General features: G+C 39.9%; 2 protein-coding genes across 3 annotated transcripts in view; one reads left to right on the top strand and one right to left on the bottom strand.

Moving 5' to 3' along the window:
• Nucleotides 1–603: 603 nt before the first annotated feature.
• Nucleotides 604–21,678, bottom strand: ndufaf6 (NADH:ubiquinone oxidoreductase complex assembly factor 6). The gene is made up of 9 exons (XM_080194443.1): nucleotides 21,493–21,678; nucleotides 17,462–17,561; nucleotides 15,504–15,626; nucleotides 12,839–12,895; nucleotides 9,957–10,059; nucleotides 7,485–7,618; nucleotides 3,547–3,648; nucleotides 2,089–2,145; nucleotides 604–1,611 (listed from the first exon to the last, which is right to left on the bottom strand). The coding sequence occupies exons 1-9, from the start codon at nucleotides 21,648–21,650 to the stop codon at nucleotides 1,483–1,485; spliced, it is 963 nt and encodes a 320-aa protein (XP_080050569.1). The 5' UTR covers nucleotides 21,651–21,678; the 3' UTR covers nucleotides 604–1,482.
• A 73-nt stretch (nucleotides 21,679–21,751) lies between these two features.
• nagpa (N-acetylglucosamine-1-phosphodiester alpha-N-acetylglucosaminidase) overlaps nucleotides 21,752–27,953 on the top strand; it is a 62,200-nt gene continuing 55,998 nt past the window's right edge. Inside the window, exon 1 of one of the 2 annotated variants that reach the window (XM_080194440.1) lies at nucleotides 21,752–22,088. In XM_080194440.1, coding sequence (XP_080050566.1) covers nucleotides 21,991–22,088 — 98 coding nt within the window. In that variant the 5' untranslated portion in view covers nucleotides 21,752–21,990. The remainder of the gene's footprint in view (nucleotides 22,089–27,953) is intronic. The other variant, XM_080194442.1, reaches the window with a different exon arrangement.

The raw sequence follows: 27,953 nt of genomic DNA, 5'->3' as shown, positions 1-27,953 counted from the left end.
ACTGCATTCTGTATATGTACAGTGTGCTTCTGTGCCCATAAGATACCTAAATCTCTCTGAATAGCATTTAAAATTTTCTCATCATTTTAAAAAAATATTTTCTATTCTTCTTGCCAAACTGACATTTCACCGCATCTGTCATGTTATTGTTCATAACCCTTTTCGGCCCCTTACTTTTCCTCACAGCTTACTGTCTCTGTGGTCATAAGGGTGGTCATGATGTGGCGATGCCAGGGACCCAGGTTCAATTCCGGCCTCAGTCACCATCTGTGTGGAGTTTGCATTCTCACCACATCTGCATGGGTTTCCTCCGGGTGCTCCAGTTTCCTCCCACGGTCTGGTTAGTGTGTTGACCCGAACAGGTGCCGTAGTGTGGTGACTACGGGATTTTTGCAGTAACTGTGGTGTTAATTGTGGTGTTAATGTAAGCCTTACTTGTGATTAATAAATACTTTAAATTTGTGCTTGAAATTTGGGACTTGGCACTACTTTGGCAATTCTGGGTAAATTACACTTAGAAAAAGCACAACTCTAAGCCACGATTGCCTAGTAATATACATGCAAATAATCAATGGCACAGGTAGCATACTACTGAATAAAATTTTTTTTAATCAAGCTAACAAAATTAGACAAGAAAAATATCAATACAACTCAAAGCAAGTCATCTGATCAACAACTTAAAATGAAAAGAAACACAATTGCGGGTGAAGGAATATAGAGGGAAACTGGACATAGATATCTCAAAGAATCTACTCAAACTAAATTACTCCATTATAACTCCAGAAGAACTCACATGAAGGGGAGACAGAAAAAAATTCAGGTATTGAATCAATAACGCTAGTTCACAAATTTCAATTATTTATCTTCCAATCCTTTAAGTCAGACTGATGGAGTGGATCTGCTTCTGTGTCTACCTGAAGATGGCACAAGAAAGGAGTTTAGGACCATCAATTCTATCATTCCTACTAACAGGCCACAACATAAAACTGAAGTAAGCTTCCATACACAAATTCCCACCATCACCAAGAATGCTAACCTCCAACTCTGCTACATTGCTAGGTTCTGGCCCACCTTGTCTCAATTTCTGCTGAAAATCTAATTTATGTCATTATCACCTTTATACTTGTCTGTATTTTTTCCCCCCTAATTTCTTACACTGAACTATCCTTATGATCACTCAGTATAATATTATCGTTTTAAGATAGGCCGATACTGAATTGCAAGCAATTGTATGTTGTGGTCTTTCAGTAGCAACCGGAGAGTTTAAAGGTCCTAAACTTCTTCCTTGTGGGATCTTGAGAAAAACACAGAAGAAGTGGAGCCATTCCATCAACCTGATTTGAATTTCAGTACAAGTGATGGAGGTTAAAAAAGTCAGCAGACTAATCTACAAAAGAACCAGTCTCCAAAATTGAACATTTACATGTTTGTTTCAGAATGATCACCACAGTTAAAACTTGAAATTGCAAAACCAATTTTATATTAATAGACTTTCCTCCAAGAACGTATATACAAGTAGAAAGGAAGCATTGTATTCCTCTTCTGTAGACTGGGATGAAATACATCAAAATCCACTTTACGAATTCTGTCCAAATAGTCATCAAGAACAACCTATAAAGTAAACAAGTTTAGTAAGTGTTAAAAATTAAAAACTGATGCAAAGTTGAAATAAAAGCGCAAAGAGCAGAATTAAAGAAGAAAAGTACAGCACAGGAACAGGCCCTTCGGCCCTCTAATCCTGTGCAGTTTATGATGCCCTAATTAAAAAACCTTCTTCTGTTACTTGGTCCATATCACTCCATTCCCTCCCTATTCATGCATCCATCCTGCTAACTATTGCTAACGTGCCTGCTTCTACCATATCTTCTGGCAGCGTGCTCCAGACACCCACCATTCTGTGTGAAAAACTTCCGCTGCACTTCTCCCCTAAACCTTCCCCCTTACCTTGAACCTGTGCGCCCTCGTAATTGACATCTCCACCCTGGATAAAAATCTCTGATTATCCACTACCTATAAAAATAAGTAGTGTACCTGTGATACGATGGTGAATCTTTTATTCAAAGAACAGTTAGCTTAAAAACATCTTACCGTTTGCAAAAAAGCTGGATAGGCCTTGGAAGGGACATTTTTACAGAATGATCTGGCCTAAGGGGAAAAAAAGAGTCAGTATTTATATTTCATTTTTCAGTAATAGCAATTATAGTAGATTTTAACACTGAGAATTGAAGAAACATGATTGAGAAAGTACAGAAAGAAAGCAATAGAGAAATGGGAAGGAAGAACAAAAATCTGTATGTCAGTCAAACGCAAGTGAAGGATTTTGAGAATAGATTTTAAAAACATTTTTGGGAAGTGTTCTGTTATTCTGTAAAGAAGTCTGTATGTGTAAATGATTTAATTAAGCTGAGGAAAGGTTAATCAAGATAGCTTGTCTGGAGAATTGATGGATGAAAAAGAGTAGAGGTGTTAAATGCATGCATTTATAATGCAGCTCTGCCGCTGAAAACCTCTGACCTCATCTGTGGTTGGGTTCTCCGGTGGCCTTACAGTGGATGGACCTTTGGCCAAGCACCAAATTCTCCATTCTTGCTGGCAGGACGGCCATGGATGAGAATGGAGAATCCGCCCAGTCAAGTGGTTTTTAAAAGTTTAGAAATTTGCATTAAGAGATAGACAGGGACTCATTTCCCCCCCAGTTGTTTCAAGGACAGTAAAAGGCTTTCACAGATTCCTACTGTTTCATAAGTAAACAAGGAAAGGTTATTAAATTTTATTTGACGCAAAAGTGAGAGCAATACAAAGACATGATACTTTACATTTTGGAAAAGGTAAAAAAGAGGCTGAGGGCAATGGAACTGAAAATGAAAAGGGAAAAATAATACTTAAGGAAAGATGTTGAGCTGAGGTAGGTTGGCTCTGTTGGGAAAAGACATCCTGGAAACAGCTCTGTGCTGAAAGAAACTGGAGTTGGAAAAATCAGCCAGTCAAGCCAGCAATGTCTTGGGATGCGGAAAGCAGTTCTCTTTCTAAATTTTCACAGCAGAGTTTGAGAGCTGATATGGTATACCCTTACTGCAGCAATTTTGCCTTATAGATTTTTACAGTTAAATATCTGTAAGGGAGCCCTGCCTGGAAGCTGTTTGCTTGTAGGTCTGACCAAGTCGAGTCTTTTGGGGCATTCTTTATAAAACAATTTTAAATCGTGTACCTGCATTGTTTGCTTAAGTTTTCTTTTTGTTTTGTTAATATATCTTTTACTTCTAATTTTAAAAATCTGTGCTGCTAGAATAAGTATTGTTTCTTCTCATTTTCAGAACACAAAAAAAGTCATGATCCATAAAATTAAGTTTCCCTCTGGGATTTGGCCTGCTCCGCAATTAACATCTGCTGCGGTCATAATAGAGACATACTGTAGTCAGGTGACAGGGCCAGAAAGACTCAGGTGGGAAGAACAGAGCATCTCAGAGCTAGGGATAGGGAGGAAATAAGGTGAAGTGAAAGAGTTCGAGAAGTACTTCTAATGTTGTTAAAAGCAGAAATACATACATGTTCAAGATGAACATGCGCTTGACTTGCCACATCAAATACCACATCCCGCAGATTCTTCTCACGATTTCCTCGAATAAAGTCTTCTTGTGATACACCATGCTAAAAAAGGATAAAAACACAGTAAATAAATTTCACTTAATCCAATTCACTGCAAATGAAAGTGGAGTAATTTTAGTAATTGTTCATTAATATCACAAAGCACCATGTTACAGATTGGAAATACTTTGTTACTCATAGGGAAGAGCTGTATTAATCCTCTTCTATATTCAAAATTTATATAATTGTACAAAAATTCTCAGATTCAAATTTCAATGCTACATAAATAAATGCATCTCAAAATTTACAGTATGATGTTGATTTCTAACCAAATAGCCATCATTCCTGATGCTCTCCATTCAAATTCCTTCACTCTGGTTTCCATCAAATTACATCAATGGGGTTGCCTGGCTAAACTTATGAAAAAAATCCTGTGTGACATTGGCCATGATTCAGTGTCACCTCCTTTCATACACCTTAGCATTTGGTGCCTTTACTTCTGGCCCACTGAAAAAAAAATAATTCTTTCATAAAACAGTCATTTTGTTAAAAAAAACTAACACTTTATTTGGAGAAAATGGATTTAAATTTAGAATTGATTAAAATCAATTCTAACTTGCTGAGCTGCCAGTATTTGATATTACTGCCATCTAGTGTTATAATCAAACTACATGTGCATTTGAAGAATCTTCATTTTATAGCAATGATACTGCATAAAAACATTCACAGCTATCAAATATCAAAAATTGTGTTTCAGATTAATTTGTCAAATGGTCAGCCATGGTTCAGTTGATAGCACTCTTACAATGGTCCTGGGTTCAAATCCCAATCCAGGATTTGAGCATAACAATGGAGGCCAACATTTCAGTGCAGTACTGAGGGAGTGCTGCAATGTCAGAAGTGCTGTTTTTGAAATGAGACATCAAACCAAGGCCCTATCTGCTTTCTCAGATTAATGTAAACAGCTCTTAGCACTACTTTGAAAAGAGCAGAAAGATTATTCCCAATACATTGATCAACATGACAAAAAAAAAATTCTGGTCATTATCACATTGCTGTTTGTGGGTACTTATGCACGAGTGACTGCTATATTTCCTACACTGCAAAAGTGGCAACACCTCAAATGTTAAACAGTCTGGGACATCCAGTGAATTTGAAAGGTATTATACAAATAAAAGACCCTTTTCCATGGTACAAGTCTTTTCTCTCAATATCCCACACATTCATGATGGATGTGTTGAGCGTTCACACTCCCCCGCCATTGATATCTGCAGCCATATATCCTAGTTCTATTTTTAAAATTCTGGATTATTACTTGCTACCCACTCTTTCTACTCTATTGATATTCAACTTTACAATCCCTATGTTTTAACTTTGAAGATGTACTTGCAAAGATTTGTAAGGTGTCTGTGTTAGGAAGCTAAAGGTTTAAGGCATTTATATTTCTGTGGGTAAATATTAGAAATAAGGTCTAGTATTAGGCGGGTTTAATTTAATGTTTCTAAGTCTGAAAGAAACCTATAGTTAGGCTTCATGCTGGACAATGATGTTCGTACGTGTGGGGTTTAGTTTCAATCCCAGTTGAGATTCTATTAAGGTTAGGAGATCTACGGCATGAAGAATAAATATCGCTATTTTGAAACTAGAGGCCCAGTAAGGTAAATTTAATAGATTTCTTTATTTAGATGACAGGTCATGGAGCAGTGACCAGCTCTCTCTAAACTCTGCTAGGAGAAGTTTAAGAGGGATCAGCTCTTTCAGCTTTGCTATAAAGAAAAATCATACAATGGAGTAATGGTTTAGATCTCAGGCAGTGGCTGACTTAAGAGCAGCTAGCTAAGGAAACAGATAAATTAAGCAAAGTTTCTGGAAGGTCTGGAGTTAAAGGAACGAGGAAGATCTGGTAGCAGAAGAGGGTGTTGTTCATTTCAAGGTACAGAACTGAGAAGGAATTGGTGAGAATGCCAAAAAAATGTTCTCTAAAGTAGTCCTAAAGTTTGGAATGTCTTAATACTTCCTGTGAACAAAAGTGGGAAGAAAATATTGGCTGGATATCAAAATTTGTGTCATAGCGAACAGCAGGTGAGATGATGAAAACCTAAAGGGGTTGATTTGAAAACCTGGCACAGATTTATTGCCAAAAGTGGAGCAGAAGATCTGGTGTGGATTTTGTGTAAATGGCTAAGTGAATGTATTGCTACAAGAGACTTTAAATTGAATTTTGGGAATGTCTGGGGGATTTGGAGGAGAAACCTGCAAACACTAAATCTGTACACTAACAAGACCACTGTAGCTTCAAATGTACTCTCATCCTTATTAGTATTAAAACCTGTCTATAATTGTTAAGCTTAAAGAATAAAGGAACGTTAATCCATTTTTCATGTTTAATAAAAGGTTTTTCCCTTGTTGTTAAAACTAATAGTGGCCCTGTGACTCTGCTCCTTAATGTTTGGTTAAAAAGTAAAAAAGTTACAGTTTATTTATTAGTGTCACAGGTAGGCTTATGTTAATACTGCAGTGAGGTTACTGAGGAAAATCCCTTAGTGGCCACACTGTTGCACTTGTTGGGTTAAACAGGAGGAAAATTTAGCCAGGCTAATGCACCTAACCAGCATGGCTTTCAGACCGTTGGAGGAAATCAGAGCACCTGGAAGACATGAAAGAACATGCAGACTCTGCATAGACAGTGATCCAAGCCAGGAATCAAGCTGGGGTCCCTGGCGCCAACTGCAGCATTGCTAATCACCATCACCCTGCCACCCAGTCTTGTGAGCCAGATTCTATTCTAGGATCTTCCCATCCAGTTATACTTATTAATTGGTGTTGTAACACTTAAATGCTGTTCAATCTTCAGTCCTTAGGTTAATTCATTTTTCAAATGCTTCATATTAGTATGAAAAATCCCTGTAAAATTTTAAATGCAACTACTTATACTCCAAAATTAAACCATGTCAGCTAAGTTCAGTACATAGCATTCAATATGAATCAGACTTGTATTTTGGTGGTTTAAAAAAAATGAATAGAACAAAAGTCCATTCTGTCTCAGTCTGCAATGATCATTTTTTCCCCTCAAACACCAAACAAATTGTTAAATATTTTCCCATTGTTTCATAGCAATCTACAAAATTTTACTGCTGTCAGAAAAAAAATTAATTACAAATCAATGTTTGAGCAAGGTGCCCATGACATCTTCACTTCCAAATCAAGACATTTTGTGACAAGATTTTACAGAAATGAACTTGGCCAGTTTATACAACCTCAGTTTAGACACAAAGCAAAACCAATAAAGACTTATTCTGATCAAGTCGCTTTCCTTTGAAGCCTGCCAAAAATCCAAATGTTCATATATCATGCAATAGCCCACTGTCAACTTCAAGCACATCCATTCTAGGTATGAAACAGTCAAATGGAAAATTAAATTTCTGATACCTCAGCCTCAAAACAACAACACCTACTGTGTCAACGTTGTTAATTTTCTGAATAAAGCTTGTACACAATGGCCTTGCTAATAATAAAGCGTGTCAAATCAATTATGTTGACAATAATGTTAAGATGACATGCACGTAATTTAGTTTTGGGTTCTTATAGCTAGAAAGAAGATTTCCATCCCTGGAATGAATTCAAAACCTGGGTCCTACAGCATGTGGCACACTAGATTAAAATTCTGCAACAAGTCAATGCTATTTTCAGGTACATAAGGAAGCAGAAATAGGCTGAAGAAAAAAAACCTCCCTCAATACTCAACTTTCATAAGTTTAATTACTCCACATAACAAAAAAAATAGAATCGAGGAAAAACAAGATTTGCATCACCTGTTTTAATTACCTGCTCTATCCCTGTTTTAATTACTTTGATGACAAATATTTTTCAAAAAAGTGAAATGCATAATTTAAAATTACCAGCATACAAATGTCCAGTGGGAGGTAAACTTTTCGCCGCATACAATGATAAGGAGTTGCACGCAGACATGTCACTATTCCTTGAGCTTTCCCAATATGACTGGCTGCATGATCCGCGTGGACATCCTTTACGCCTGTTTAAAAATAAAAACGGAATATAAATAAGAGAAAGCAATTAGGAACCCACATTAATAAGTATCCCTAGAACAGTTAGCTACCAAGATGCAAGCAGGACATAAGAGTTGGCGAATTATACCTCCTTGGCTGTCTCAGCTCGCCTGCAACTAAAACTCTCTTCCAAGCTTTTGCTACCATCAGACTCAGTTATTTCAAAACTTCCCCAGCCAGGTTCCCATTCACTATAAATTTCAGCTCACGCAAAACTCAGATGCCTCGTCCTATCCAGTACAACATCCTGCTCATCAACCAACCATGTTCACTGGGCAGGGGTGGCTCCCAATTTCCAAATGCCTCAACTTTAAAAATGTAACCTTGGTTTTCAAATCCCTTCATCATCTTGATCCTCGAGCCTTGTAATCTTATCCAGGCCTATAATGGTGCACACCTCCAACGTGGCTCCTTGTGCAGCCCCACCATTGCTGGCTGTACTATTAAATGTCTAGGTCCTAGGATCTGAAATTGCCTTCTTAGCATTTCCTTTTTTCCTTCAAACCATCCTCAAAACTCATGTCTTTTACCAAGGTTTTAATATTCTTTTATATCTCCTTTTATGAATTTATGTCTGACTACATTTCTGTAAAGCACTTGAGAATAGTTTCTACATTAAAGATGCCATATAAATTCAAAATTGTATTCATTCAAGTGTTCTGAACTATAAGGAAGGTGATTTACGACTGTTTCTTTTTTTTTGAGAAGTTCCCCAATACCCACTGGGAAAATAAATTTTGACTTTTAGTTAACTCTATTGTTTTGATCGTTCAATTGCAAATGTTCATTATTTCCATTTAGCGTCAATACAGAAGTTGCAGACTGAGGAAAAAAAAAGCATCTTTTATCATTGAACCTGAATCTCAATGTTGGAAAGCTGGCCAACTTTCACCAGGTCAACAGCAAAATTCAGATCTAGCACAGACCAAGAATGACAATGACCTCACCTTTGGGTAAAACTGTTACATTCCTCAAACTACTTAACTCTATTTCTACAGCTGATGAACTTCTTGGAGACGTAGCAGAGAAGAAAAGTGACAGGGCAGATATTTGTGTAAAAATGTCAAGGTGTTTTGCTAATTAGGTAACAAAATAGGAACCCAAAAAAGAGTGAGTGTGTAAGCAACAGTGCAAGCATGTGCACAAGAGAGTAAAAACAAAAAAGATTTATAAAAGACCAAATCAGTGATGATGGGCAAGTAGAACTTATTGCAATGCAGGATACATATAGCAGAGTTCAAGTTACAGTTGGTTAGGTGTTGGAAGACTGACAAGCAAAGTTGGAGTACCCAAGAGTGAAGTGGCAAAGCCAGGTTTCAACTGTTTGAAGAGTTGAAATAGGGAATGAGATGGCAATTTTGAGGAGCAGATACAAATGGTTTCAAGTGATGGATTTAAAGCTTAGCTCTGTTTTGAGCAGACCGACCAAAGGCAGTCTGATCCAGCCAGAGGGTAAATGGAAAGGGAATGGAATAAGTGGATAGGATTACCTAGAATTTACAACTTAGGCTGCTTGGCCACATTAGTCCACAACAATGTTTATCATTCATGGAACCTAATTCCAGACACCTGTCCTGTGCAAATATCTCATGTATCTAGCCTAAATGTTGACACCATCTATACTTTAAATTGTTAACTTTGGCAGCATAATCCACAGCTCCACAACATTCGGTTTTAAAAAACTACCTTCCCTGTCCTAGTTCTCATACTGAACATGATATTTATGTCAATGTATTGTAGATCCCTCAACCAGTAAAAACAGTCCATTTCTGACTAGTTTCAACCTTTCAGAATTTTAAATGTCGCGTTTGAAAATCCCATAAATTTCCCGAACAAAAATACAGTCCCACTGTTCACTTTATTGTATTTCCACATACCATACATGATTATAGTGAATGTGTACTAAACCCTTTCTATTACCCTATCTGACATTCTTCAGATAGTTTGGGTGGGACTTTCTGCACAACTCATTGTATGTCTTGCAATGGTGAAGATGACCCACCAGTTGGATCTTTTGGTTGTGCCATTGTCAACATTCCCATCGAATGCACTTTCGCCGTCAGGAAATTCATGGTAGAGGTACGCTATTGGTGGGACCAGAAGATTCCACCGGCATGAACAGCCAAAAAGTTCTAGCTTGTAAAAGTGAAACAATTAGCTATAAATACCATTAGGCTGCAGAAAACTCTTATTTTGATTTGAAAATATTTGAAAGGTAAAGCTACTATGTCTAGAATTCCAACTGGCTCAGTTTAAAAATCTACACTTCATTTCTTTCAAAAAAGGTTAATAAAAATTTCTTACCCAATACTTCTAATATGAGGTAGATGAATGATGACTGAGCATTCTCTGCGTAAGATTCTAGCTCCTGGATATTTCTATACACATTCTCATTCAAATTCTTTTCCTGAAATTCATTATATTGGAATTGTCTTAAGTTGGACGATTCTGGCTTTTTCTTAAAAAATGTACACTGCTGCAAAATACTGCAAGATTAAACATATTATTCCATTGCATAATATACAAAATGAATAATGGTGCTATATGTTTTTACAATGATTGGCCATGCTAAATTGCATCCCTTAGTGTCCATAGGTAACGCTTTATTGAACAAGGAAATGGAACACATCTCCGTTGACTACCTAAATTCAAGATGCAAAGTAAAGCTCCCTCACAATGCAACAATGGAGTGTCCAAGTACAGATTCGGAAGAATATCCCTTTCACTGCTGGCCCAAATTTTAGAATTTTCAATTTAAAAACTCATGTTTAACAGCAGAGTTAACAACCAGACAGTCGCTAATGACTATTGCTCAGTGGCTCTGGCATCCGTCATTAGGAAGTGCTTTGAAAGGTTAGTCATGGCATGCACCAACTCGAGTCTCCTAGATTGCCAGAATCCACTACAGCTCACCGATCGCCACTTCAGGTCCACAGCAGATGCCATCTCCATGGCCCTACACTCAACCCCTGGAATAAGTGGATAACAAAGATACTTATGTCAGACTTCTATTTATTGACTACAGCTCACCTCAATACCACTATCCCTATAAAACTCATCTCCAAACTCCGTGGCCTACGGCTCAGCTTCTTCCTGTGGCTGGATCCTAGACTTAAGAGTCAGAGGTTTACAGCAGGGAAACAACCCTTTGCCCTAACTTGTCCCTGCTGCCCAGTTTTTATCATTAAGTTAGTCCCAATTGTCTGCATTTGACCCATATCCCTGTATACCAATGTTATCTTGCAACTGTCTGTATGCTTTTTAAAAAACACAAAATTGCACCCACCTCTGGCAGCTTATTCAGGTATTTATCACCATGAGTGTGAAAAAAATTGCCCTTCTGAACCCTTTTGTATTTCTCCCTCTCACCTCAAACCTATGCCCTCTAGTTTTAGTCTCCCCTATCTTTGGGAAAAGATATTGACTATCTAGCTGAACTATGCCCCTCATTATTTTATAGACCTCTATAAGATCACTCCTCAGCCATCTATGCTCTAGAGAAAAAAAAAGTCTCAATCCAGCTTCTCCTTATAACTCAAACGATCAAATCCTGGTAGCATCCTATATATCTTTTCTGCACTCTTTCTAGGTTGATAATATGCTTTCTATAATAAGGTGACCAGAATTGCACACAGTACTCCAAGCATGGCCTTACCAATGTTTTGTACAACTTCAACAAGATACCCCAACCCCTGTATTCAATGTTCTGACCGATGAAACCAAAACATGCCGAATGCCGTCTTCACCACCCTATCCATCTGTGACTCTACTTTCAAGGAAGTATGAAACTGTACCCCGAGACCTCTTCTATAACTCTCTCCTAACACCCTACCATTAATTGAGTAAGTCTTGCCCTGGTTCAATCTACCAAAATGTATCACCTCACATTTATCCAAATTAAATTCCACCTGCCATTTATCAGCCTGCTGGCCCAATTGGTCAAGATCCCATTGCAATCCTGGATAACTTTCTTCACTGTCCACTATGAGACCAAGATTGGTGGCATCGGCAAACTTACTAACCATGCCTCCCAAATTCTCATTCAAATCATTAATATAAATGACAAATAACAGTGAGCCCAGCATTGATCCCAGAGGCATGCTACTGGTCACAGGCCCCAGTTTGAAAAATAACTCTCTACAACCACCCTCGACAGCACGGTGGCACAGTGCTTAGCATTGATGCCTCACAGTACAAGGACCTGGGTTCAATTCCCAGCTTGGATCACTGTGTGTGGAGTTTGCGCGTTTTCCCAGTTCTGCGTGGGTTTTCTCTGGGTGTTCCGGTTTCCTCCCACAGTCTAAAAACAAATACTGTTTAGGTGCACCGGCCATACTAAATTCGCCCTCAAGTTACCCATGGCAACGGAGTGTGGCGACTAGGGAATTTTCACAGTAACTTCATTACCGTGTTAATGTAAACCTACTTGTGACACTAATAAATAAAATTCTGTCTTCGGTCATAAGCCAATTTGTATCCAATTGGCTACCTCACCCTAGATCGTAAACTACAGACTGCAATCAGTAAGGAGAGGCAACAACACCTCCTCCATGTTTATCCTCAACATCAGTGCCCTGCAAGGAAGTCTCCTCAGCCCCTCACTATACTCTTTATACACTTACGACTGTGTGGCCAATTTCCACTCCAACTCCATTTTCAAGTATGCCAGTGACACCGCTACATGGGTCAGATCTCAATAACACAGAGTACCACATACCAATTAATGTGACAATAATAAATCAATTTACGTTAAATGTTGACTGCAACCTAAAACGATCTGTAGCTAAATTTGATTTCATTATTGATTTCAGTATTATATGCAACAGGGGTGATTTTCTAATCCTGTTCATTGTGGACGCAATTCCCGTTATGGCTGCTAACTCATACAAGAGGGCCATAACAGACTTCACACTGGGGAGATCTCAGAATGAGATCCTCCTCCCCTTTGACCACCAAACAGCACATCATTACACCGGTGGGAATTGTTGCTGGTTTTCAAAAATGGAAACCAGTCATGATGATCTCACCAGGGACTTGGAAGCGAATGTAGACCCTGGCTGTTAAGGAAAATGGCTGGGCACTTCCATTATCCTGACCTTGAGGTTTCTGCTTTGGTCTCCAATGGTTTAGTGTTAGAATAATGGGTTAACTTGGCTTCAAAGTCTTTAAATAACAAGTATACATACCCGCTCATCAATAATTCTGAGAAACCATCGCTTAGTCAGCTTGTGTTTTCTTACTGCCTATTAAGAGACAATAGAATTTCACAACAATCAAAAAAAATAGAAGCAAAATAGCATGGATGCTGTATTCTGAAACAAAAACAGAATGCTGGAAAAACTCAGCTGGTCTGGCAGCATCAGTAGATAGAGAAAACAATAACAAAGTCCATCTGACTCTTCTTCAGATTTGAAGAGTCACATGGACTCAAAACATTAACTCAAATTAAGATAATTGTTTGGTCATTTAAACTTTCCTAAAGTGCTTTATGCAATGTAGATGAACACACAAGATTATTTTTTCCAAAGCTGCTTACATACTGATCGCAAATCTGCCAAACCAATTAAATTTTGACCAGGCTAAAACCTTAAAAGACTATTATCAAGTTAAAGCCCTGGGGATAAAAGAGAAATGGCAGGATGGATACAAAGTCAGCTGAGTGACAAAGTTTTGGTGAATGCTTGTCTTTCAGCCTGGAAGGCGGCACAGTGGAGTTCTCCAGGAATTGGTACCAGGACTATTGCTTTTCTCAGTAATAATAGGTAGAGCACCTTAAATCTTGCAACTTGCGACCAGATTTGTGCTGGATTTTCAAGTTTGCCTGCCTTCAGTAAAAAGATCAGAAGCGTTTAACTCAGTGAACAAGAGCCACAGGAAAACTAAATGATACAATTGCAAAGTGCTTTTGGTTAATGGCCACATCACTGATATTAATTCACGTCTTAGGCACAGGATTTAACAACTTTATGACTCCTCCATTTCTAACTGGTTTGCAAGTTTCGGGGATGTCTTCAAAATCCTTCCCCCTTCATAGCCCATCTCTGTGGCAACATGAATTACATGGATCTTGCTTCAGGTAGAAATGCTGATTAGTTATTCTTTAGGCTCCAACTTTATTTTATCTTGGAATTAAAATGAACAATTTAAAGCATAACTGCTTATAACTTGACTTTCCGAATACTCTCTGGAAACCTGAGAGACGACTAGTCTAACCACTGTAAACACAGATGTTGCTACTATTTTCTCCAAGTATAAACATCTCACACCTTCTTCCCAGTTAAACATTTTGAGATTTAACAGGCAGGTTATCATGCCTGTTGTAACACTAACTTCAGACAGGTGACATGATCTCCCCCTTCATTTAACTCCAGAACAAACAGTATAATAAAACCTAATATTTGTAACAAGTCAAATTAGGGAATTCCCATTAGTTTAGCAGGTTCAAGTAGGCCATCTAGCCCTTCAAGCCTGCCTCGCCATTCAATAAGATCATGGCTGATCTGAAGTGGATCAGTTCCACTTTCCCGCTCTCTCCCCATAACCCTTAATTCCCTTGTCTGTCAAAAACCTATCTACCTGTGACTTAAATATATTTAGCGAGGTAGCCTCCACCACTTCAACGGCAGAGAATTCCAGAGATTCACCACCCTTTGAGTGAAGAAGTTCCTCCTCAACTCCGATCTAAACTATCTTGAGGCTGTGCCCTCTAGTCCTGCTATCCTTTCTAAGCGGGAAGAATCTCTCTACCTCTACCCTATCCATCCCTTTCATTATCTTATACGTCTCTATAAGATCCACCCTCATCCTTCTAAACTCCAATGAGTACAGACCCAGTCTATTTAGTCTCTCTTCATAGTCCAATCCCCTCATCTCCGGTATCAGCCTAGTGAACCTCCTCTGCACTCCCTCCAAGGCCAAAATATCCTTGCGCAAGTGCAGCGACCAAAACTGCACACAGTACTCCAGCTGCAGCCTCACCAGTACCCTGTACAGTTGCAGCAAGACTAGTTGCTGCTTTTATATTCTATCCCCCCTCGCTATAAAGGCCAGCATACCATTCGCCTTCTTGATCACCTGCTGCACCTGCAGACTGGGTTTTTGCGACTCGTGCACAAGGACCCCCAGGTCCCTCTGCACTGTAGCATGCTGCAGCTTTTTGCCCTTTAAATAATAATCCCTCCTACTATTATTTCTGCCAAAGTGGATAACCTCACACTTGCTAACATTGTACTCCATCTGCCAGGTCCTCACCCACTTGCTCAGCCTATCCAGATCCCTGTGCAGACTTTCCACACCCTCTGCACAATTTGCTGTTCCACTCATCTTCGTGTCATCAGCAAATTTTGTCACCCTACACTCAGCCCCCTCCTCCAGATCATCTATATAAATGGTAAATAGCTGAGGCCCCAGCACTGATCCCTGCAGCACTCCACTAGTCACCAACCGCCAATCAGAATAGCACCCATTGATACCAATTCTCTGCCTCCTATTAGACAACCAATCCTCTATCCACGCTAACACCTTACCCCCAGCTCCATGCAACCTAACCTTCTGAAGGTACCAAAAGAGAGATGAGATTCGGTATTTACAGACAAAGGGAAAATTAGTGAAACGAAAATTCAAACAGAATATTAACTGACGCATATTGATAACTGGCACTTTGTTGTGGCAGTAATGCCTCAATGAAGATTTTTAATTTGTTAATTTTCAGAACAACCTTCTCCAAAATCTCTACCACAGAAATTTTGTCAGAAAATTTTTACATGAACCTTGACCAACACGACCTCCACATTATAAATTTATAAAGATGAAGATGTATGAAGAGCATATATTTTTTAAAAGTTGATTTACCTTCCATAGTTCTATGGCAATGGGTTGGTGAGGAGGATTATCATTGTAAATATCTTCAATCAGTTGCCTCCAAAACTGCATCCTCATCAGACCTATTCTTTTCTGGGTTACTAAATCTTGCACCTTATAAAAAGGAAACCAAGAAAAAAGAAATTGTTTAGTGCAGGGTGCAGTTCTTTGGTTTAAATAAATAAATAATGCTGGCACCAGAATTAAATTAATGCTACAGAGATCACTATATCTTTACGGGTTACTTTCTTCAGGCGGCAAGTGTTGTCACTGCCTGCAAAATCTGGGTAATTATTTACTCCCTTCCTTCTTTTAACAATGTTCTTAATCCAATTTTAATGTTATTTTGTGCAATAAATGGGGCATCTTACAGTCTACTGAACTCCCCAAGTACATAGGTTGTGTAGCTTTACAGGAGTTTTGATGGGACCATACCTGGTATTCTGTGTGCAATTTTGGTCTCTATACTTAAACAAGGATATACTTGCATTGGATACAGAGAAGGTTCACTAGGTTAGGCCCTGGGATAAGGCAGTTGTCCTATGGTGAGAAGCTGGGCCTATGTTCCCTAGTGTTTTGAAGAATGAGAAGAATAAACTTTATGAAACATTCAACATTCTGAAGGGTTTTGACAGGTTAGGTACAGAGAAGTTGTTTTAGATTTTTGGGGAATCTCAAGTATGGAAGGACATTGAGGATAAAGAGATGGAGATGATCATTTAGGACTGGAATAAGGAGAAATTTCTTCACTCAAAGCATTAGGAATATTTAGAATTCTTTATTTCACAGGGTTGTAGATGCTCCATTATTGTATTAGAGATAGACAGATTTTTGGTGTCTCAGAGAATCAAGGGATATGGGGAGCAGGAGGAAAAGTGGAGATGAAGCCCAAGGTCAGGCATGATTACGTTGCATGGCAGACCATATGGTCTACTCCTGGTCCTAGCTTATGTAATAAAGTGTCCCAAGGTAACTTACAATTGTATGATAAGGAAAATTTGACACAGAGTCACTTAAAGCAATTTTACCACAGGGGTGTCAAGCTTGTCAAAGAGCTAGACTTTAAGGAGTATTTAAAAGGAGGAAAGAGGAGCAGGGAGTTGGAGAGGTATAAGGTGATTATTCCAGAGCAGCTGACGCAAGGCTAACAATGAAGAATCAATTGAAATAGGGGTGCTCAAGTGGCTTGAATTAGAGAAGTGCAGATGGTTCAGAAGGTTGTGGGTTGGAGATAACAGAGACACAGAGAGAGGTGAGGGGGATTTAAAAACAGCAATGAGAATTTTAAAAATTAAGGCATCGCTTAACGTTAATGAATGGAACTTGTTGTGAGAAAGGATACAGGCTACAGAGTTTTGGATTATCTCAAGTTTACATCCTCTGAATGCAGCTACTGAAACATCGTCCACTCAATTAATTTCCCCTAATGGTATTGTGATGGGCCTGAAATAGCTCAGATCTCAGAGCCCAACCAACATTGCAACCCGTGACTTCAGAGTCATAGACCTGCTCCATTGTCTCTGCAAGCTTTTTTCCCAGTCACTTCTCTTCGTGGTGAGTATGCCCACAGCAACTTCTTAAAGCTGAACCCTTCAATGTTGCATATTATTCTGTTTCACCATCAATGTGACAGAAGATCTGCTAATAATATACTCACGCCTTTTACAACACATTCCCTCCTGTTCCATAAGAAAAAAAAGACGCCTTGCATGATCACAGACAACCCAAAACGCCAATAATATTGGAAGTATAGTAATTGTTATAATGTTTTTAACATCATGCACAATGATTGTTTAAAAAAAACTTGCATTTCATATCGTCTGGAGACAGAAACTGCTGTTAAGTTTCAGTCCGATGAGACAACTTTTCTATTCACATAATAACACTACCATGAACTGAGAATTATTAATTTAAAAACACACTTGCAAAGGATCTATGAAAAAACTCACCTGAGCCAACTCCACATTGAAAGCTCTTAACGCAAACACCGGGCTGCGAAATTCTGGAGGAAGCAGCAGAGAGGATAGGAAACCTTCATAATCTCTTTTTCTATGTGGAAAAAGAGCACAGACTGATAATTATAGATTTAGCTTATTTTAGCCAGAGTATAAATACTGACAATACCAAGACAAGCATAGCAGGGTATCTGAAGACCTAAAATTTGACTATATAGTCAATTCTACTGATACGAATTTGCTGACAAAGTATACAAAAAATTGCAAACTATTTCCATCCATCAGGTTATTTCTGTAATAGGACAAAGTAAGAATCAATTCACACTGTATTACAACATGGCGTGAATTCAATTTAATAAATCACAGGCTAGGAAATTCTAACAAACATTCAAATTGAAATTCTGCTCAGGATTTAAAAAGCACATGTTATGCCTTAGAGGGATGAGAAAATGCCATCAGGATTGCAATATATTTATTCGTGGGATTTGAGCATTGCTGGCTGGGCAAGCATTTATTGCACATCCCTAATTGCCATTGAACAGAGTGACTTGCTGGGCCATTTATGAGTCAACCACATTTCTGTAGATCCGAAGTGACCGAAGAATGGCAGGTTTTCTTCCCTAAAGTACAGTTGTCCTTCCCTAAAGGAAGGTAGTGAACCAGATGGGTTTATTCAGCAATCGACAATGGTTTCATGGTCATCATTAGACTTTTAATTCCTGACTTTTCTTAAATTCAAATTTCACCATCTGCCACGGTAGGAATCAAACCTAGCTCTCCAGAGTTTTACCTCAGGTCTCTGGCATAATAGTCCAGCAACATTACCACTACCAATAAGTCTGAATGGGCCGCTGAATTTTCTGTCCCACCCACTACAACTTCCACATAGGCAAAGTTCAAAAGTCTTAGAGAGGCAGAATTCTTAAAGTTCACCCAGGAGACCTTTTTCAGTCAACACGTTGAAAGCCCTACAAAGAGGGATGGTTTCCCTAATTTTAGGGAATGAAGGCAGCAAGTGGTAGAGGTGTCAGTGGGAAAGCATTTTGGTGATAGTGATGATAACTTGGTAAGATTTAACATATGGAAAAGGGATGCTCTATTATGTACATTCAAGGTCAAGGCAGATTAATTTTTTGGCTTCTTAGGGAACCAAAGGATATGGGGAATTGTCAGGAAGATGGAATACACCTATTGTACTGAATGACAGTAAAAAGTCTGACAACACCAGGTTTTAGTCCAACCTATTTATTTGATAATATACTCACAAGCTTTCGAGGGACACCCTCTTCGTCAGGTGAATGGAGAGTTCTGGCCTCAGACAGAACTCTCCATTCACCTGACAAAGAGGGTGTCCCTCGAAAGCTTGTGAGTATATTATCAAATAAATAGGTTGGACTAAAACCTGGTGTTGTCAGACTTTTTACTGTGTTTACGCCAGTCCAACGCCGGCATACCCACATCATGACTGAATGACAGAGCAGTGTTGTGGGGCTGTATGTTCTAATCCAGCTCCTTGTTCTTATGTTAAGGGGTACACATCAGGTGTATAAAGCAAGGATGTAAAACAGCAAAGATGCTACAATTATCATATATATCAACTTTCTCAGAAGACTAAGGCAAAGTTGGCATATCTGCTACAACTCTCATCAACTTTTACAAATGCACCATAGAAAGCATTCTTTCTGGTTGTATCATGATGGATTGAGCCACATTCATGAACATCTGTAGTTTCTTGCAGTCTTGGACAGAGCAGGAGCTATGCCAAGCTGTGGTACAACACTGACAATTTGTAGTTTGAAATCACCTACAGCGTGTTGAGTTTAAACATACAATCAGTAGATGGCAGTCTGGACAATGAATCATGAATTTCCGTGATGTGGATATGCCGGCGTTGGACTGGGGTAAACACAGTAAAAAGTCTGACAACACCAGGTTTTAGTCCAACCGATTTATTTGATAGTAAACTCAAGCTCTCAGGTTAGCCCCTTCGTCAGGTGAATGGAGAGTTCTGGCCTCAGACAGAGCATATAAAGCACAGACAGTTTAGAGATTACTGATTAGAATGCGAATCTTTACACCTAACCTGCTGTTTAAGTCCTGAAGTGGCTGACAATGTGTGTGGAAGGAGCACTGATCACAGGTTAAAGAGATGTGTATTGTCTCCAGACAGTACAGTAAGTGAGGTTTTGCAAACCCAGGCAAGTCACGGGGGTTACAGATAGTGCGACATGAACCCAAGATCCCTGTTGAGACCGTCCTCATGTGTGCGGAACTTGGCTATCAGTCTCTGTTCAGCGACTCTGCGCTGTCGTGTGTCGTGAAGGCCGCCTTGGAGAATGCTTACCTGAAGGTCAGAGGCTGAATGCCCGTGACCACTGAAGTGTTCGCCAACAGGAAGGGAACAGTCTTGCCTGGTGACTGTCGAGCGATGTTCATTCATCCGTTGTCGTAGCGTCTGCATGGTCTCCCCAACGTACCATGCTTCGGGACATCCTTTCTTGCAACATATCAGGTAGAAAATGTTGGCCGAGTTGCAAGAGTATTTACCGTGTACCTGGTGGATGGTATTCTCACGTGTGATGATGGTATCCATGTCAATGATCCGGCATGTCTTGCAGAGATTGCTGTGGCAAGGTTGTGTGGTATTGTGGTCACTGTTCTCCTGAAGGCTGGGTAGTTTGCTGCGAACAATGGTCTGTTTGAGGTTGTGTGGTTGTCTGAAGGCAAGAAGTGGGGGTGGGGGGATGGCCCTGGCGAGATGTTCGTCTTCATCGATGATATGTTGAAGACGCTGGAGAAGATGTCGTAGCTTCTCTGCTCTGGGAAAGTACTGGACGACGAAGGGTACTCAGTCCACTGTGTCCCGTGTTTGTCTTTGAGGAGATCAGTGCGGTTTTTCGCTGTGGCGCATCGGAACTGTCGATCTATGAGTCGAGCGCCATATCCTGTTCTTATGAGGGCATCTTTCAGCGTGAGAACCTCAAACAGACCACTGTTCGCAGCAAACTACCCAGCCTTCAGGAGAACAGTGACCACAATACCACACAACCTTGCCACAGCAATCTCTGCAAGACATGCCGGATCATCGACATGGATACCATCATCACACGTGAGAATACCATCCACCAAGTACACGGTAAATACTCTTGCAACTCGGCCAACATCGTCTACCTGATATGTTGCAAGAAAGGATGTCCCGAAGCATGGTACGTTGGGGAGACCATGCAGACGCTACGACAACGGATGAATGAACATCGCTCGACAATCACCAGGCAAGACTGTTCCCTTCCTGTTGGCGAACACTTCAGTGGTCACGGGCATTCAGCCTCTGACCTTCGGGTAAGCATTCTCCAAGGCGGCCTTCACGACACACGACAGCGCAGAGTCGCTGAACAGAGACTGATAGCCAAGTTCCGCACACGAGGACGGTCTCAACAGGGATCTTGGGTTCATGTCGCACTATCTGTAACCCCCGTGACTTGCCTGGGTTTGCAAAACCTCACTTACTGTACTGTCTGGAGACAATACACATCTCTTTAACCTGTGATCAGTGCTCCTTCCACACACATTGTCAGCCATTTCAGGACTTGAACAGCAGGTTAGGTGTAAAGATTCGCATTCTAATCAGTAATCGCTAAACTGTCTGTGCTTTATATGCTCTAAGGCCAGAACTCTCCATTCACCTGACGAAGGGGCTAACCCGAAAGCTTGTGAGTTTACTATCAAATAAATCGGTTGGACTAAAACCTGGTGTTGTCAGACTCATGAATTTCCACCAGTGGGTGACACAGCTGAGGTACAAACGTACACCTTGAGTCAAGCTGTGGAGTGGGTGCAAGGAAGGACATCAAGGGCAGGCAATGGTAACCGTAGCTATGTATTGGGCGTGATGTGGAGATGCTGACGATGGACTGAGGTAAATATAGTAAGATGTCTCATAACACCAGGTTAAAATCCAACAGGTTTATTTGTAGCAAACGCCCCTAGCTTTCGGAACTGGCTGTAGCAGCTACCCTAGCACTCACCTGACCAGCTGTAAGCAATACTGTTGATGCCCGGTGACCGTTGCCCCGGTGTTGGCCGCGCGCACCTTCTCTGCCACGTGCCCGGTGCGACCTTTCAGCAGCAAAGCGTTCCTGAGAGCGCGCGCCGACTTAGCACACGCGACAGCGGCCACAACCATGACCAAATCAACTCACACACCCACCTTCCTGGCAGCGCTAGTGCAACAATGAATACGGTCCCTTACCAACCACACCGGTCCTTTGCTCATTCCTTCCGGGTAACAACCAATTTTAAAAGCCATTTCCCACGCCCTTATCCATGCGCCCAACTCCAGTTTGCCACAGTGAAACATCGTTTAGTAGGTCGGATTGTGTCGAGTTATTGATGGAGGTTTTTTTTTCCCTCTTATGTTAATTTGACGGAGGAGCTGATAAGATCATGTGACCACAAGCAAGAGGCGGGGCGACGCTGTCAGTCGACAACGGCCAAATTGTATCATGTGAGCGTGGGGCGTGTGAATGGCGGTTGGTAACTGCTGCCGCGTGCGGCCCCCGCTGCACAGCTGGTGCCTGGATCTGGCTGCCCGGGTCCTCTTGCTCTTCCCGACCAGTGGCGGGTAGGTGCTTCTCCACCTTTCCCTTTATGTTGTTAGCTCTAAGTTTCGGAAAGTGAAGTGCTCAAATCCGAGCCTAGCGCCGCAAATTGTGGCTGAAGTTGCCGGAAGGATGAAGTTTGAAGTTCCATTTATTTCGTGTCAAAAGAAGGCTTACATTCACACTGCAATGAAGCTACTGTGAAAATACCCTAGTCATCACGCTCCCGCACTTGCTCGGGTACACTGAGGGAGAATTTAGCATGGTAAATGCACCTAACCAACGCGTGTTTTGGACATGTACAAACTTCCCTAAATTTTCTCAAGTGAGGGCCTGGATTGGGAAAAAATTATGATTGTAATTCTTAAGGCAATAAGCCTGAACAAATAGGACTTGTTGGGGCATCTGGTTTGTTGGCACAATGACTCTGCAATCCTCCACGCCAAAAGTGCAAATGTGTATGTTGTATCACTAATGGGGAAACTTCAGGAAACAGTACTTTAGAGAGGCATCTGTGTTGGTACAGACTTGGTGGGCTGAAGGGCCTGTTCCTGTGTTGTAATGTTCTTTAATTACTGGTAGGTAATACCTAGAGATTGTGTCAATATTGTTATACCCAGCTAGTGGATCTACCATTCCAAAAATCAATTCAAATTGGATCCAATTCATGGTCCCCACAAAAGACATACAAGATCCAAACTGACAAGAATAGCCATTGTTAAAAATTAAAGTTTGTTTATTAGTCACAAGTAGGGTCACACTAACACTGCAATGAAGTTATTGTGAAAATCCCCTATTTGCCACACTCTGGTGTCTGTTCGGATACAGTGAGAGAGAATTTAGCACAGCCAATACATCTAGCCAGCGCATCTTTGGACTGTGGGAAGAAACTGAAGCACCCAGAGGAAACCCATGCTGATGCGGGGAGAACATGCAAACTCGGCACACAGTGACCCAAGCTGGGAATTGAACCCGGGTCCCTGGAGCTATGAGGCAGCAGTGCTAACCACTGTGCTAATGTACTGCCCCTGATGCTTGATCCTATGATTTTTTTTTAGAAGTACTAAGCCTAGACATGATGAGTTAGCACCTGACAAGAAATTCTGACTAATTGCAGGTTTGATAATGGCTGGCTTGTGGCTATTGTCTGGTATGTTTGGGATAGGGAAGGTAAAATGCCTGAGGTGAAGGCTTGGTAATCAGGACCAACGTCAATAAGTTGTTGTCTGTGCGGTCATGATGTGTGACAAATTTCTGCTATATTTGCATATATTAGAATAGTGATTATATTTAAGGTATTTAATTGGTTTTATAATATGTGGTTGTGAAAGTCATTACAGAAATAACAACGTAGAAGCAGAAGTGGGTCATTTAGCCACTTGAACATGTTTGTCACTTAATTCACCTTTGCCCTGTGCCCCTTTGGATTATAAAATTTTAAGCATTCTCATCTAATTAACAGTTCACCAAGAATCAACTGATGGTGTAAATTTCTGACACTATATACAATTTGAGATTCTTTTCTTGTATCTTTTCTGAAAGATCTGGCTTAAACTCCTAGGCTAAAACCCTCAAACAATGGAAATAGTCCCTTTCTATCTAAATTTCAACTAACTCATCCATTAACCATCCAAATTCCAGAGATTAAAATTCCTTGTAATCTGTCCTTGTAACTTAATTCTTGCGATTGGGTATTCTGATAAAGCTGCAGTACATTACTTCCAATATATCATTCCAAAGATGTGGTGCTCAGAGCTGAGCACGGTATTTCAAATGTGGTTTAATAGGACTTTGGATGGTGATGGCTTAATTATCACCTTGTTTTTAAGCTTCTAGATATAAAGCCCAGCACTTAATTTTTGACTATTTTTGTACGTATCCATGGCATTTTAATCTGTGTACTTAAACCTTAAGTCACTGGACCTGCACTTTCTAGCTTTAGACTGATTTAACAGGTACACTGATTTAACGTTTTTAGGCCCAAAGTGGATCATCTCACATTGAAGTCGATTTGCTATTGTTTTTTCTATTCAATTAATTAATCTATTATCTCTTTCTAATTTTGTGCTTCTATCTACACTGTTTACATGTATCATCGAAATGTAATTTATGATTGATTTCTTTACTAGTTGCTATAAATTTATCAATTCTCAAGCCCGTTATTCTTATTTCCTGTTGTTTTTCTCCCACCATCTTGTTTCTCTCTGCCTCTTCTAGGTTCTTCTCTCCTATCATCATTCCTTCATTTATTAATCTGTTCTCATATTCTGCACCCTACCCATCGCCTTGTCAACCTATTTTACTACTGCTAAAGAAACAATCTGTCTTCCTGAAATACCACTGGAAAGTCATCTTCTGACAGTCTTACAGATACATCCAGAGACATTGAAATCTCATGTCTTCAATGCTTTTTCAGTTATCGATACAGTAGTGACCAACTTCCCATAAGCTGTTGATCATTCCTCTTTAGAACCTTTATTTCTGTGTGCTTTAAGGAAGCAACTAGTTCTTGGTGTCCTGAGTTCATTTCTAGTCCCAAAGAGTCTATGGGTCCATTCTTGTCTCTTGGATCAGTCTTTGTTGAAAGTCTCTGTTTTCGTTTATGTCCAGTGATCCTGTAACCAAGACTATAGCATCATAGCTGTCAACTGAGAAGCAAGAGTTGTCCAATTCTGCAGATGAGATGTCCTGCCAAATACACAAGAAAGCCTTGTATCTCCAGGATATTTTCCGAGGACTGAGGGCAATTGAATCCCCTGGACTGTGACTTGGGTAGGGGAAGAGTTGGAGTTGGCTAGAATCTGTAGTTGCAAAAAAAAATGCAGAAATGCAATGTAACTTGTTAAAGATAAATTCTTGTTGATGGTTTAGTTGTAACCCAAGTGAACAAGTGTTAAAACAGATAACCCAGCGTGTCTATGAAGCAAGTCCCATGCCCAGTTCAAGAAAGAAAGACACACCTCAGAGTACCAAGAACTCTGTTCTCTCAATGTGAGGAGCTCATGAATTTCTTTGTCACTAAGATTGAGTTCATCTGTCTCTGCTGCAGACCCCATTCCCCAGAGTGCTGCGGCTTCTCAAAGCCACAAGTGACATCCACGACTGTGATCATAGTAAGTCTGCTGCCTGTGTGCTAGGAATTAATACTTCAATTACATGGCTGTTGAGAACAAAATTTGGGGTTTCTTCAAAGAAAAGTTGTGTAAAAAAAAACTGTTAAATCTGGAGTATCAAAGGCTTATGTGAAGTAGTGTATGTATTGCCAACTTTCCCTATCTTGAAGCTCTTTTGTCTTGATTGTTGCTGTGTCAGGCAGCAATTCATTTACCTGGGTAGAAATGCACCCATGATATCATCAAACATTAATAATCTGGGAAGTTTTCTTTTCCTTTTACTTCTGTACAGCAATTTACTGATAATCTATTATTTCTATGTAGTTAAAAATCAAGCAAGTAAATTTCATGCTTTAGCCTGAATAAATTATATGACAATATGTTTTCTACTTGTTTGGAACAGATTTATGCGTAATATGCCTCAATCTGATTCTGTGCTGCTGTTAACCCATTTGTTACACAAATAGAGTTTTAATTTTTGGTCAATTAGAATATGAGTCTGATGATGGAAACAGCATTTTTTTCTGTGGATGTAAGTAGAGAAAAAGGGGCATAACAATTTCTGGCATCATATGTAGAATAGGTGCCATTTGGCAGATCAAAGAGTTTTAGGTTTAAAATAAATGTATTTAAGTAAATTAGTTCTAAATTGCAAAAGGGCTTGAGCAGACAGTTAAATCTTATTTGGCAGTGGATTAAGGAATAAAAAATATGGTTATCTGATAGGCTGCAAAAGCACATAGGAATTACGGGGCTTGGGTTGATATGTGATTGCTTATAGGAATGAATACTGAATTCAGAACTGTAACAGTGTACATAAATTCTGAAACAAATTATTTGTCAGCACCTCAAACGACAAATGGTCTTAATGGAATATATGAAATGTGGTTACATCTAAAGCGAGCAATGTCAACTATAACTGTAATGGTGAGCAACTGGAAGAAATGCTGTTTTTCAGGCATTGATTGTCTTTTTAAAAAAAACAAAGGCAGCAAGGTGTGGGTGGGGGCACAGATTATTGCAATGCATTTTTCAGAACATTAATGTATCAAAATGTGGGACAGTAGTGCCAAAATAGCCTAACTGGTCCATATCAATGTATTTCACTTATTTTGAAATTAACACCAACATATCTTATTTGTCTTTCTTCCTTGTAGGCTTATCTAGTTTGGCCATGCTATTTGGCTCAACTTATGACCATATTTGCACATGCTAACTACAATCAGGATAAAGTTTCTTCTAAGTTCCTTATTGCATTTATGAGTGACTGTCTTAATTTTAACCCCAATTTGCATAGACTGCTCTTCAATATATCCATTGAGAAAGAAAGCCTCTACAAGAGGCAGCACAGTGGTTAGCACTGTTGCCTCAGCACCAGGGACCCAAGTTCGATTCCCAGCTTTGGTCATTCTGTGTGCACATTCTCCCCATGTCTGCAAGGGTTTCCTCCGGGTGCACCGGTCTCCGACCTCACTCCAAAAGTATGCAAGTTAGGTGGATTGGCCAATACGAAATTGTCCATTAGTGTCAGGGGGATTAGCAGGGTCAATATATGGGATTACAGGGATAGGGCCTGGGTGGGATCGTTGTCGGTGCAGGCTCAGTGGGCCGAATGGTCTCTTTCTGCACTGTAGGGATTCTACGAAAATAATGTATCCTCCATGGCCAACTAATAAAGTCAAGTGTGATAACAAATTTAAAGGAAAGATAATTCCAACAATGAGGAACTTTGGTTATGTAAATAGATTGAAGAAATTAAGGCTCTTGGAAGGGAGAAGGCTGAGAAAATTTGATAGCTTCAAAATAGCGAGGAATCTGGACACAGAAAATATGGAAAAATCTTTCCTTTTGGCAGAAGGCTCAAGAACAAGAGGGCACAGATTTAAGATAATTGCCAAAAAAACAAAGACGACATGAGAAACTTTTTATGCAGTGTGGTTGGGATTGAGAATGCACTGTCTGCATGTAATGGAGACGGGCAGTCAAGGCATTAAGAAGAAAGTGGATTATCATCTAATAAGGAAGAATGGGCAGGGCTATGGTGAGCAGCACTAGGTAAATGACTCCTTCAGAGAGCTAAGGCTAATTCAGTGGGCCAAGTGGCTTTCTTCTGTGCTGTAACAGTTCTTGTGATTGTAGGTATCCATATGTGTGTACATAAGAAATTACCCACAACTTTAGACACTTGATTTTATGAGCTTGAGATTTAATGATGAATAATGTATTGAAAGACGCTGTAGATCATTCAGTACTTCAGCCAAACCAATGTGTTAATTTGAAAAAATTACGTAATAGTCAGTGGTAGAGTGCACCAATGCTAACTGATTACAATTTCCTGTTATTGTGATTGCAAGCTAATTAACACAATTTTTCTGTGTAATGGTGTCTGAGCAACTGAACCAATTGTATAATAATACCAGGTTTGATTTTCATTTCTGAAGCCATAGTTTTTTATTTATATCCAATTCAATCCAATCAAAGTCCAATTCAAAGTCTCATCAAGTAAGACATTCCAGATCCATGCTGACATGACAGGAAGCAGCTAGCCTGTCTTGGGCTTGATCTACGCGATCCAAGCTGATTGGAGCAGGCATTGCACCTCATCCAAGGCTTGATCTCATTTGCATCTTAGACAAAAGGCCTAGATGTCGCTTTAAAAAGATTGCTTCAAGTGAAGCCTCAGTGTAACCTCATGACTTCAAGTGCAGCAAAGCAAAACTACACTTGATCTTAGCCAAAAGGCCGAGAAGCCTTCAATCCAATCAAGTCCAATTT

The sequence above is a fragment of the Carcharhinus amblyrhynchos genome, chromosome 8 (assembly GCF_965287045.1).
Source record: "Carcharhinus amblyrhynchos chromosome 8, sCarAmb.v2.hapA, whole genome shotgun sequence".
NCBI classification, from domain to species: domain Eukaryota; kingdom Metazoa; phylum Chordata; class Chondrichthyes; order Carcharhiniformes; family Carcharhinidae; genus Carcharhinus; species Carcharhinus amblyrhynchos.
This window is presented reverse-complemented; position numbering and strand designations above follow the sequence as displayed.